The sequence below is a fragment of the Ixodes scapularis genome, unplaced genomic scaffold (genome assembly GCF_016920785.2).
Source record: "Ixodes scapularis isolate PalLabHiFi unplaced genomic scaffold, ASM1692078v2 PGA_scaffold4__175_contigs__length_147842914, whole genome shotgun sequence".
In the NCBI taxonomy this organism is placed as follows: Eukaryota; Metazoa; Arthropoda; class Arachnida; order Ixodida; family Ixodidae; genus Ixodes; species Ixodes scapularis.
In genome coordinates this window covers 136,386,916-136,400,866 of record NW_024609879.1, presented here as the reverse complement: position 1 = coordinate 136,400,866, position 13,951 = coordinate 136,386,916, and the positions used below count along the sequence as shown (strand labels likewise).

The window sequence follows — 13,951 nt, the reverse complement described above, 5'->3', positions numbered from 1 at the left end:
TCATTAACAAGATCGGCCCGACTGGGGATCGAACACCGGTTCCATGGGTTTCGCAGTGTATACTTTTGCACCACGTGCTTTTGTCTGGTATGTTCAAACAAACTTAACCATTGATAGTCATGGGAAACTCAAGTCGTTCATTATAATGTGCTCCAATGTAGTCCCTAAATCTAGACACATTTGACGTCTGACAGTTATATCACAGTATAAAGATGCATGTGGATAAACCTTGCAGGAAAACTTGCTGCAACATCGCATTCTTGCTTGTGCAACTCCTCCTGATGAAAAAGGAACTTATTGAGTGGCTAATGCCACGGCGCCTGATGGAACACCTTGCAGTGATAAACAATTTTATAAAAAAAAAGAGTGAAAGCAGCTTCATTTGTGCCATTTAGAAATATATACGTTCTCAAATAAATTGAAAACTCAACTGGCATTCTTTGCAGCGAGCTGTAAACTGTGCTCATATATGCATTCTTTTATCCTCTCTAGGTCTGTAAATCGAAGAATGTGTTTCAGTGTAATTAAAGCGAAAACACAAATTACGTGTGAAATAAATCACTGGAAGCCATACTTTGTGGGCATTATTTTATTTTATTGTCCCAAGAACAAACATCAAGACTCTGTAGGTTTGAGGCATTCAGGCGCAAAGAATTACGACCACATAATAAAGCTTAAACAAATTGCTTGTGAACTCTGTCGTTGACAAGCACAGCTGAGTTTTCATAATTATTTATTAATTAATATTTATTAAGCTTCAATTTATCATAATTTGGATATGAAGTATGGCCTTCAAAAATGTATTCATTATAGTTCAGTACCTTAACGGCGTCCGCAGTGATCCAATTTGTGGGGCGCTCGGCCCGCCACACGGCGGCCAAACCGGCGACTAGCGGGGGGGCGGCACCCGGCGCCGAGAGGGTAGAAAAGGGATGGCCCGTGTGGCCGAAAGCAGTTGTTGCCCCGAGTCTGGACCAGAGTCATGGTAATAAACCCTGTTTGACCCCGAGGAACGAGTCGTCTGGTTGATCGCCTGCGGCGGACGACGGAAGGCGAACGCCACATCTGGCGCCCAACGTGGGGCTCTGTCGTCCGTCGTCGGTGATCTCGACCAGACGGTTCGTCCTCCCTTACTTCAACTTTGCATTTCTTAATTTCTTTTCGGTCGTTGATTCGTCGCGGTTCGCGTTTTTCATTTTTTCTATATCGCGTCGTGTTTTTCTTGTTCATTGTGACTTTTTGCGCGCTCGCCTATCACCGCGGTCTGCACGTCGCTGACGGTGCGGTTTTCTTGGCGTAGTTTGTTGGCGCGTTTTCTTTTTTTTCTTCCCTCGTGGTCGCGTGTGCTGTTTTTTTTTCCCTTGTCGCGCGTTTTTCTTTTTTCCATGCCTCCCAAGAAACAGTCCCAGCCCCCGTCCGACCACGGCGACTCCAGCGAAGAAGACGCGGAGCCCGGTCCGTCGTCGGCTGAGGTCCTGGCGCTCATGGCCCGAATGTCCGCCACCCTCCAGTTGGTGACGGAGCGCCTCGCAACCGGCACGGGAGGAGCCGGCGGCCATGTGCAGCAGCGTGGGCCCGAGCTTCACCCTCGGCTCACGGTCCCCGTGTACACGGGGTTCGACGACAGGAAGTCCGTCGCCGACTTCCTGGAAGAGCTGGACGTCTACGCCCGAGCGTCCGGCGCCTCGGAGAGCTACGTGCTCGAGCGCATCCTGCCCCTCGCCTTACAAGCGAGCGCGAGACGATGGTGGGTGTTGCAAACTCCCTTTCCGTCCCTAGAGGCGTTCCGCCGTAGCTTCCGAGAAGAGTTCCTGCCACCGGGGTACGACTCCCGAGTCCAGCGGGAGCTCGAACGACGTACCCAGCATCCAGAGGAAGGCCTCGTCGAATACATCCGGGCCATGCAGGAGCTGTTCAACCGAGCGGCGAAAGCTGCTCCCGAGTCGGAGAGGGTTGCACGCATCATCCGACAGAGCCACCCCCGTTACCACGTCTATCTTCAGGGGCGGCGGTTCGAGAGCGTGGAAGACCTCGTTCGTGCGGCGCGCGGCGTGCAAGACATGATCCTGGCCAGCGTGGACTACCGGCCGCCGCCCCCCGCCACAGAAGCCCTCGAACCATCGTGCGCGTGGTCGCCACCTGCACGCACCGCCCTGGAACGCACCCCTCCGACTCACCGCCCACCCGAAAGGGTCGGCGCCCACGCCTACTTGCCCCGCGCCCTGGACACCCTTGAGTGCACTCGGGATGGCGACGGGAGGCTCGGTGCTGCATCACCGGCTGGGGTCAGCGTGAGCTTAAATTCCCGACCGAGGGAAGCCCCAGGCGCCTGGGATTGGTCCCCCCAGGGCCCGCACTTGGGTGGAAGCCCGCCGCGGGTGCCGCGAAACCCCGAGAGGGGCCGGCTGCAGTTCCCGGACAGCGAAAGCTGGCTGCATGACCCTCGGCGAGATCTTCAGATGGCCGAAAGGCCCCAGCGCCAGCCGAGAGGCGGCTGGCAACGTGGGAATGACCCGGCGGAGCCGAGAGGCAGCCGGCGACGTGGGAGTGAACGGGGCAACGTGGGAACCCAGCGGCAGAATGACTCCTGCTACAACTGCGGACAGCGTGGCCACTTCCGCAGCCAGTGCCCACAACGGCGGCCCCGTGAGCAGCGAGAACTGCCTGACCAGGGAAACCGAGGCGGCCCGCGGCGCTGAACCCGGAGACCTCGCCGCCCAAGGCCGCCACCAGCCCCGGGAAATGTAAGTCGCCGGCAATACTTCCTTCTGTATGTCGAGTACGACCTACGAACCACAGCATCGAGCCTAGGATAACGATTTCTCTGCTCGGAGTTCTTTTCGCCGCCCTGTTCGATACCGGCGCGGGAGTTTCGCTTATCGGCGACGTCGTTTTTGAACTCTGCAAATCAAAAAATGTTAAGCTCCGTTGTTCGAGCACGCTTTTGCAGTTAGCATCAGGCGCGCAAACAAAAGCAGCAGGCGCAGTAAGGCTGAGGATTTCTTTCGACGGAAAAACGCGGCGTCAGCGTTTCCTTTATCTGCCAGGATTGGCCGTACCTGTTATCTTGGGCCGAGATTTCATTGCAGACGAAAAAATTTCGCTCGACTTTGCTGCCGGCGGGTATCAGCTGGACAACCAGCCACACGTGACCCCCTTCACCAGACGTGAAGACTGCGTCACCGGCGCAACCCTTCCGACCCACTACACAGCGCGGCCAGCTGCAGTTCTTCCTGATGGCATCCGAGACGCCCTCAACGCCTGCCCAGCAACCAGCTCGCAAAAGCAGCAGCTCGAGAGCATCCTGCAGCCGTTCGCAACGATGTTCACGGAAACCCCGGGCAAGACCGACGTGTTGCTACACCGCATCGAGACTGGTGACGCCCGACCACTGCGGTGCAACCCTAGGCCCCTCAGCGTCCACAAGCGAGCCCTACTAGACGCAGCACTACAGGAGATGCTGGATACCGGAGCAGTGCAAGAGTCCCAGAGTCCATGGGCCTCCCCCGTCGTCTTGGCTCCGAAGAAGGACGGCTCGGTACGACTTTGCGTGGATTATCGCCGCCTCAACGCAGTGACGGTGAGAGATTCGTACCCCTTTCCTTCCATTGACTCGGTTATGTACGCGATTGGCAACGCGAAAGTGTTCACCACTTTGGACTGCAGTCGAGGTTTTTTGCAAATTGAGATTGATCCAGAGGACGTGCCAAAGACTGCGTTCACTTGCCACAGAGGATTGTTTGAATTTACCCGCCTCCCCTTTGGCCTTTCCAATTCACCCGCTAGCTTCCAGCGCTTAATGGATATCGTTCTCGGCGACACAAAATATAAATTCGCCATGGCATACATGGATGACATCGTTATTTTTTCCCAGACTTTCGAGGAACACCTGAAGCATCTTGGGATCGTCCTCGAGCGCCTGCGCAACGCCGGCCTGACGATTCACCCTGACAAGGCGCAGCTCGCTTCACCACAAATTAACCTCCTTGGCTTTGTAGTGGACAATGGAGTTCTTCGCCCCAACGAGGACAAGCTGCGTGCAATAACAGAGTATCCGCAGCCACACGACGTCAAGAGTTTGCAGCGGTTTCTTGGATTGATTGGGTTTTATCGCCAGTTCATCCCTCGCTGCGCCGAGATCGCTAACCCCCTGACCTTGCTCTTGCGCAAAGGCGAGAAATGGCGGTGGGGGGAGGATCAACGCGTCGCTTTCCTTCAGCTCTCGAAAGCGATCACCGACGTCGTCTCTTTGAAGTTGCCGGATCTCAACCGACAATTTGTCGTCCAAACAGATGCCAGCAACTTCGGCCTGGGCGCAGTCCTCCTTCAGGAACACGACAACGTTCTTCGCCCAGTCGCCTTCGCTAGCCGCACGCTGACAGCGGCCGAGCGAAACTACTCCGTGACGGAAAAGGAGTGTCTCGCCATCATCTTCGCCCTCAAGAAGTTTAACATGTATCTCGATGGCGCTTCCTTTCAGATACAGACGGATCACCAAGCGCTCTCCTGGCTGAAGAATTTGCAGAATCCAGCCGGACGTCTTGCACGATGGGCTCTGACACTGCAAGCGTACGACTACACTATCGCCTACAGGAAAGGAGCAACTAATATTGTGGCAGACGCACTGTCACGGGCTCCTTTGCAGGTCCCTCCCACTGAGACGGAACCGAAGTTGGTGGGATTAACCGACATCGTGGCCCGCACTTCGGAGTCACGGTGGGGGACGTTGGTGAGCAGAGCAGACCTCCGCAAGGCCCAGCAGGAAGATGGACTTTGTCGACGCGTGTGCGAGAGGCTTGCGGCACGAAGAGCAAGCGGCACCGGAAGCGACGACGAGTCCGACTCGTACCTGCTGAGCGAGGACGGACTTCTTCTCCGCTACATCCCCCAGGCAGACGACGACAGCGATGGATCGCCTTTCCGGATTGTGATACCTCGGAAGCTGCGCAAATCATTCATCAGGTACTTCCATGATTCAGCATTAGCGGGTCACAGCAGCGGCAGTAAGACTTACGATAAGTTATGTCGTGTTGCGACTTGGCCAGGAATCAGGCAGGATGTACTGAAGTATGCTCGCAGTTGTCCAGTGTGTCAGAAGGCGAAACCTCGCGGAGGCCAACCACCAGGATTAATGCAGCCAGTCGTTAGCCAGTCGCCTTGGCAGATTGTCGCATGTGATGTCATGGGACCGTTTCCACGTAGTCCTCGCGGAAATCAGTACCTACTTGTTGTGACTGACCACTTCACCAAGTGGGTCGAACTGTTCCCCTTACGGAAGCTTCTTTCGCAGCGGATCTGGGACTGCCTTCTGTCCGTTTTCACGAGATTCGGCTTTCCTGCAGAGCTCATCACGGACGGTGCTTCGTACTTTCGAAGCAAGATTTTCATCGACACCTGCGCTGCGCTTGGAATACGGCACAAGCTGACTTCGCCGTATCATCCGCAAGCCAACATCACGGAGAGGATCAACCGCAACCTCAAAATGATGTTGATTTCCCACACAGCCCGTCACAAAGACTGGGATGCCAAACTCGACGAGATGGCATTTGCAACGCGCACCACGGTCAACCGATCCACTGGTTTCACGCCTGCCCGTCTCAACTTTGGTAAGGAGCTAACCTTCCCAATGGAAAATTCATTTCTATACACAGATGTTGCGCAGAATGGACGCCCATACGCGCAGTTCGCCCAGGACGTCCATCACCGACTCTCGTCGGCCGTTCGTGAAGCACGAGAGAACCTCGACGTCGCTCGTCTTCAACAGGCCGCCCAGTACGACAAGGGCCGCCGCAGTGTCCACTTTCAGGTTGGAGACCTGGTACTTCGTCGGACACATCCCCTCAGCGATGCGTCGAAAGGCTTCGCAGCATCCCTCGCCAACCGTTGGGATGGACCCTTTCGCATAACGGACACAATTTCCCCGCTGAGCTACCGCCTAGCACGACTGCATGGTACACAGCAGTACGGCCCAATTCACGTGTCTGAGCTCAAGCGTTACTGCGAGCCAGCAGTTTTTCCGCAGGTCCCGGACATCCCAGCTCCCAGCCAGCCCTTGGACCACGGAACTACGCCCAGGCGGTACAACCTACGCCCTCGGTGACTCATCACCTGTTCTATTCATATCCTTTTTTTTGGCTGGCTGCGTCTCTTCGCGGAGAGGGGGGGAGAGGATCAATCTCCTTCCCGCGGGTCTGCCCTTTGTTTTCACAAAGGGATTGTTCTGTTCGCGAGTGTCTCCGAGCATGTTTGACGTATCACAACCAGACCCGTTAATTCGTCCTTTTTCTTCGTGTGCCCGTTCTCTATTTCCTCCGCAGGATCGTCACTGCCACCAAGAGCGTTCCCGCCACGCCTATCATTTCAGGCGATTGGCGGCACGCTTCCCGCCGCGCCGTGAGCGTGCCTCCGTCGCGACTTGGACTGTGCTGGTAGAGGACCGCCCGGTGGGCTGGGCCTCAGCACTACGCTGGAGGGAGCAGCCCCGGCCCGAGCGTGGCGCGCCCCCGGAGTCCGTCCCCGAGCCTTTCCGGGGCAACACGTTGGAGGACCGGCACCCGCACGAGCCCGCGGCCGTATACAACGAGGCGGAGCGCCGCCTGCTGTGCCCCGTCTGCGGAGTGCCGGAGCTCCACCGCCTCACCCACCTGGCGGGCGCCTTGCACCAGGCCCGCGTCGCGGCGGACTGGGCTCGCCGAGCCGCGCCACCTCCTGCTGCACCTCCGGCAGCCCCCCGCCCGTTGGAGGTCGCGGAAGCCATCCGGATCCTCCGCCAAGTCCGCCCGGATCTGCTCCGCGACCCGGCCCACGAGGAGGCCATCTTAGACCTCGACCTCTAAAAGGGGGGGGAGGTGTGGGGCGCTCGGCCCGCCACACGGCGGCCAAACCGGCGACTAGCGGGGGGGGCGGCACCCGGCGCCGAGAGGGTAGAAAAGGGATGGCCCGTGTGGCCGAAAGCAGTTGTTGCCCCGAGTCTGGACCAGAGTCATGGTAATAAACCCTGTTTGACCCCGAGGAACGAGTCGTCTGGTTGATCGCCTGCGGCGGACGACGGAAGGCGAACGCCACAAATTTAAGAATCGGTTCAATTCGCACACCAACGTTTACAGAGATTCGGCTTCATTTAAAATTAATAAGGCGTCAGCTCAGGGTCATCATGATATTAACTAATGAAAGTGGTGTTTTAAGCATAACTTTGAAAGCTATTTCAACATAGGTGAAAATAGTTATACTCTGCGATTTCCAGGTCTCGGCCGCAAATAAAGAATGTTAGTTTACGGCCTGTGTTGTCAATCTGTGCCGACAGATAGCATGATAAAATAAGGCTTAAAGTAATCACAGTGGACCAAGTTGGTACTCTGAAGGACAATCTCTTTGGGCTTAATATATGATATCTTGCGAGTAGCGCCACAGCTCCAAGGCGCCTCTTCGATGGTTAATTTTAACTTAAATCAGAGCGCAAGCAGCTGAAGCGGCTAGTTATGGTACAAAAAATACGCAACATTTCGAGCTCCTCGCTCAGAGTATTAAATTCACTCCGTTCTCGGTATTTCATTTGAATTGAAGAAAAATTTGCTATACAAAAAAACGGAGTTGAAAACCCGTAAATTTGTATAGTGTTGTTCTTGAGTAGATCTCAGTGTTTAGCTATGCTATTCAAGGTGGTCTGCTGAACCTAAATATACGGGATGTTTTATTTTAATTAATAAGATTTACTCAGAACAGGGCGGGGGAGAGTTAGACAAGCGCAGCCTTCATCCCTGTGATCAGGCTTGGCAGATATTAGATGAGGACAAAATCGTCAAGATTAGATGACAAATCAGCTAGAATCTCTTAATTAACTTTTAAATGACTTATTATAGTGGTAATGTAGAAATCGCAGTATTGACGGCCATAGCTTGTACACGCCGGAAAAATAAAAAAAAATGTGAAAATGTATTGTTCTAAAATAGTATTCGATAACTTTTCGAGTTTTGCCCAAGTTACTAATCGTGCGCACAAAAGTGCATCAAGCCTTGCCCACAATGATGCTTGAAAAAGTGACGTAGTCATTTAGGCTACGGCGTCACTTATGTCGTCGCCGCATCCGCCAAAGACTCGCTGGTGAGCTCGTGACGACGCGACATATACGACTACGTCATTCTTCCAAGCGTAATTGAAAGCAGGGCTTGGTGCGCTCTTTTTGGGCGCAATTTTTAAATTGGGCGAATAAAGGCGAAACTCGATCGATTAATATATCTAAAACAATTACCTTCTCGCAAATTATATACATGTATTTGGGCTCTAATTGTTATTGCCGTGAATTAGGCAGTTTCAGCATATCGCATAAGAACCAACGATTAAAACTGTATTTAAAAGGGTTTAGTTACTTAGCCAAGTTACCGTGATGATTATTCCTTCATCTAATGTCCACTGAGTCTCATAAAAAAGCGGTGAAGACAGAACTCCGTTAACTTTCATCCCCTATCTTTAAAAAAAAACATGATTGAATTAAAATTGAATACCCTGTATATTGCTAGAATATTAGAATCATGAGCACTCGACCTCCTGATTACCGTCGTTCTTGCACTCGAAATTTGAATGCTGTGGACACGTATGATGCAGAATGATATGTCCGTAACGCGCCGCGAGCACCAAACGGCGGTTACCACGAAGAATCGCACACGTCGTGTTAAAACACAAACATAAACAAGTAGCGCACACGACTGCCCACAGCACTGGCCTTGCTGCTTTCTCACTCAGAAGTTGTTTACTCGAAAAATGACAAGAGCACTTGTTTTCCGACAGCCACAAAACTCATTGTTCTTTGAACACCCGAAAGGGCGAGATGAAGAGATTTTGACGCTCAACAACAGAGCACATAACGGGGGCTTCAGCGACTACTGGAAAAATTCCTGCCAGCAGGCTGATTGAGAAACAAAGAAAAACCTCTTTTCGCGAACAAGCTATCAAACACGGTGGACATCAGAGCTTGCAAAATATTAGCAAGATAATAAACAAAAATCCTCGTTAAATAAACATGGTTCCAACTCGAAGCTTGTTGAACGTTCTTGGAAACCCCATAATCGGCCAATTTTAAGTAGACTGACGATCTCCTTTATGTCGAGCTTGTCTATGTTGTCGAAGAACCCGCGGAGGTAGCTTACATTTGAAGTTTTTTTTACATGGGATCCCTGAACTAACCTTGATTGCTTTTGTTGATGTTTGGCACACAACAAGAAGGCCATTGAAACGATTTTCTGCAACAAATCCCAGTTGCTGGTTTGATTTCGTAGTGCGGGCGACCAATGGGGCATTGCTGCAGAAAGAGGCCAAGACGGGCGAAGTGCGCAAAGGAGCAAGTGGACAGAGACATTCTCATTGGTCGGTAATCGGTTACATCTTTATAATTACTGACTCGATGTCACGCGCACCCTCTGTCCGCGGTGCCTCCATCTTGCTCCGACAAAAACCATATCAAAACCGGAAAACGGAACGATGCGTTCCCGCTCCCGCCTTTTCGGCTGGAAAAGTGCACACTTTCCGCTCTCCGCTTTTGGTTTTGGCACATTTTACTTCCTCCTTCTTGTTGCTTTCGCCTCGTTCATATGTTTTAAACTACGTGCTAACTAGACCCCTTAATCACTTAATTGAAGACTTCCCCCCCCCCCCCCCGCCTCCCCCTTCCCCCGGGGAGGGAGCGAAAGACGAGGGTCCTTTCAGACACTGGACTCTCCTGCAATTCAGGGAATAGGTCAAAGCTCACAGCGGATGCCGTGCTTTGTTTTGTACGTTTCGAACAAGAATTTGATAGCCAAAATACTGAGCGAAAGTTTCCAACGTAAACAGATCACTTTAAACGGGGTTCACTACTACGTTGATGCACTATTCGCTATTTCTTCCTCAGCTCGGCGAGCTTCAATGTTCACCTTGACGTCAGAGGAGAAAACAAACGTCACAATCAGTGTGATAATATTTATTAACTTTTTAATTCTTTGTTTTATTAGTCATATTGCAGTGGCCCTATAGACGGCGCTTGCTATTAGCCACTTGACAACTTGTATAAATGTGCCAACATGTAAAAAGTTTTAAGATATTGATTGGCCAGTTTTCTCCGTTACGTCACCCGATTCCCAAACGATATGCTGAAAGTGCGCCGGAATTCCGTCTCGAGGTAATGCTTAGGAGTGATGTTGCCCGTCAAGTCACGTCGTCATTAGGGAGTTTTCGCCGATAGTTTTCACCCTCTCGCAACGCTCTCTGCAATCTGCTACTATACCCTGTTCAAGGCCACCGGCGCGCAGGCGCAGTGGCGGCTTCTTTGTTGCGGAGGGCATAGCGAAGGGGGAAACGCGGTCTTCGAGAACTCCCTATTATCTCAACATTGCCTCCTTGGCAGATGCGCCGACAGCGTGCAGTTAAGATAATTACGAGGTGCCCTAACACCAAGAACATCACTCCTTTAGTTTTATTCTGTACAGGGTCTCGCAGTGCTTTTTCTGCATATATTTTCATAATAATGCATATCTCAAAACTTGTTACCTTTTATCCGAATCTCTAAATTGACCTAGGTTTTGATAATAACGTCGGTCAATACTGCAATTATCACACTGCATGTAAAACAATTACTCAAAAGACTATTAACATAGTTTAGTTACCTAATCAAACTACAATTCTAAAAGAAGCATTAAACGATTTCAAATTAACTTTTAATTCTGACGGTATATCGTTCATGAGATCAAGAAATAACAAGCACGCCACATTAGGAAGGCTAAATCCTAATTTTTGCCACGACATTTTGCTAAAGAGTATTTTAAACTCTCTCCCTTGAACTCTCGCAACCAAGCTATTGTTCCGGGAGCGCGTCTTCGACCGGGGTATTTGGAGTCCTATGCTGCACTTACATCAAAATCGGTCCCGAAGTGGCAACAAATGAAGTCACAGAAGCCGGAGTGTCATGTCGCGATCCTGGCGGTTGGTCGCAGAAATGCTAACGTGAAGCTGCGAGAAGCTCGAGCGAACGCGAGTGTTGCTGTCGTCACGGCGTCCCAACATCTGCCTGCTGAAACTTTTGTGGACTGCCACACTGGAGAGCGACCTGTAGCAGAATAGGCGTCGGCCAAATATAAACACCACGGCTAGAGTGACGCCGACAGGATCAAGACTGGCGACAGCGTGTAACTTCTATGACGTCATCAGGAGCAAATCGAGGGACCACTCACAAGCCGGAAACACACCAGCCGGAGACGCAATCCAGGCACCGTAACCAAGCCATGGAAGCTGAATGTATGAACGGGTGGATTAATGAATGAGTTGTGGAGAAAATGTCTTTTTAATGGGAGCTATAGCTTGCGCCAACTAGCAAAGTAACCGCCACGTCACAACGTGTCGGAGTTAATTTTTTCCTCGTTTTTGAGCGCATCAGCTAAATTTAGCTTCGTATCTGATACGAGTAGTGTGTCACTCGAACTATGCCCGCAATCGGTGAAATCGCCAATGAATATCCTCGACGGAAATAACCAAGTTCAATATCCGGCTGCATAAGCCGCAGCGTCAACGCGAGCGCGAGAGGTGTCCCCCCCAGGAGTTTAATTATGAATTTATATTACTTTTGCTTCTAGCTTTTTGTGTAAGCAACCGAAATGTTAACCGTGAACAGTCTGTACTGAGTAATCGATACTCCTCCGCGGCCGGTTCCGGCGTTTTGCCGCGTCCCGGCGTACGGAAAAAGGACCATACTTTCACTATACCGAAATATTTTAAGCTGAACTTCACTCAGCCGCGACATATCCGTAACCATGGCGTTGATCCCACAACCGTCGCGGACTAACGAGTCCTACAAAGCAATCGTTGTTCATATAGTGCCTTCAGTAGGTGGTCGTTTCAACATCCTTGCGTCGAACGTCGACGCAAAAACGTTGTTTCGACGCAACGCGACGCTTGACTGACGAGGGCGCCCTCGTTCGGCTGTTTCAACTTCCGCTTCCGATAGAAAGGCACAAGGTGCCTCTCTATCGGAAGCGGAAGTTCATTAAGAGACCTACGGAATTTAGCCGCGTAGTTGCACAAAATACTTGGTTTCTAGTAGGCGCCCAGGTCGGGTATTCTACTGGCATAACTAAAAGTGCCCTACCGCAGCTCTTCTTTTTTTGAAAATTTGGTACAGCTAAAAAAAAGAACACCCTGTACTTTACGTTATTGCCACGTGATTTTGCATGTTAATAGCTGAGGTCAATCGAGCCACAAGAAAAAAAAACAGATGTGAGTTTTTTTTTATGCATACGTGGAGGCAAAACTTTACATGGACACTCATGTTATCCCTGAGATGACTTTGTTATCCTACGACGACTTTCTATCGCAGGCTGTAGACAATTGAATAGACGGAGGGTCGTTGCGTTCTGGGAAAACTCGTCTATACCCGGTTAAAATAACTTATTGAGCGTTTGTCTGTAGTTTTCTTGTAACGTTCATTGCACAACAGCCGCCTAAGGTGACTCATCGAATGATCGTGCATCTGTAGCATTCGGGTCAGAGATATTTCTATTGCCGGTCAAACAGAACCATATGGTCACGTACATTCTATTATAGCCGGTTGAAAAAAACAAAGTGGTCAGGAGACTTTAAATATATACGAATTTTATAGCCATCTAAGGACGACTAAATGTTTAAGCATCTACTGTTTGAAGACATGTGCCCGCCTTACTACACGTACGCGGTTAAAAAAAAATTGAATGGGAGAGATTCGTTAAGCTGAGTGCCATAAAATTTCCTATGGTTGGATATTTATTTTTTATGGTTGACCTTAGAAGACCACACCCCGATATAGCTCAAACATTGAATTTTTCATAAACTTCTAGAGACCATTTTTTATAGATAGCCGACTCTTCAATGTCCAGTTCGTGCACGACATTACACCTCATCCGTTTAGCATCGCTAGGGAGGGTGGTCGAAGTCTATAATAAACAAGAAACGCGAGTCCAAGCTATTTCTCGTTTATCAAACAAACCCGGCTCAACAAGAGTACGTTAGCAGTGTAGAGGTTGTTTTTTTTTTTCAGTAGATGGCAATACAAAAGCCTGATAGTACTTCCGCAGTAATACACCGCTTTCCGCGCAAGTATTCACACTTATGCAAAGAAAGTATCAGAACTAGTTTTAAATTGAATGGAAAATAGCACAACTTGCTGTCTTAAACACTGTGACCATCCCACGACATCACATCGTGGTTCCCACGACATGCATACGTCACGGTAAATCAAGAAATAATTTATTCTTTAGTTGCGATTACGATGCAGAATCATATTTTGCTGAAGGATATGTGTTCGCTCTTACTTGTTGTAAGGCAAACAATACGTTACATACAAGCAACATGTAATTCCAAAGTTCACATTTTTCTACTGCACTTTATTCATACGTATATGCCCGCCAGAAGGTTAAAATCAGGGCACGAAAAACAACTTCCACGTCCATCATTTCAAAAGGTCATGCAGACCTTACCATCTCGTGTGCACAATAGAAAAGGCACGTTTCAAGAATATATATATATATATTTTTTTTTTGAAACCTAGAATGTCTCCTAACATCACAATGTGAGAGATTTCGTCATTGTCTGCCTCGTCTTATATACAGTCAGTCCGGCTTCAATCGTATGTCGTGAATTCAATAATTTTTTTCAGAATGTGGCACGCTCTTCTGAAAAGTTTTCTATGGACATATTTCATTGGGGTGCTGGATGGCGCGAGTAAGTAGTCATTATAAAATGTTATGTTTGTCAATCATAATCATGTGATAATATAAAAAATTACACAGTAGGAAACAGTATGCGTTTTCCTCTAAATGAAATTGTGTCCTTCAGCTATTTATTTATTTGATTTCTTGTGAGTGCCACAGAAAAATCAATCGGCTTTCTTAGTCATACACTCAGAAACAACATATCTAATCCACAAAATAATTGGTCTACATATCGGGGTTAAAGA

At 49.9% G+C, this 13,951-nt stretch overlaps 1 protein-coding gene across 1 annotated transcript; it reads left to right on the top strand.

Annotated features, from left to right (window-relative positions):
- The first annotated feature begins 968 nt into the window (after nt 1-968).
- LOC121837699 lies at nt 969-6,845 on the top strand. Its single transcript, XM_042293456.1, has 2 exons — nt 969-985; nt 6,318-6,845. The coding sequence occupies exons 1-2, from the start codon at nt 983-985 to the stop codon at nt 6,834-6,836; spliced, it is 522 nt and encodes a 173-aa protein (XP_042149390.1). The 5' UTR covers nt 969-982; the 3' UTR covers nt 6,837-6,845.
- The last annotated feature ends 7,106 nt before the right edge of the window (nt 6,846-13,951 follow it).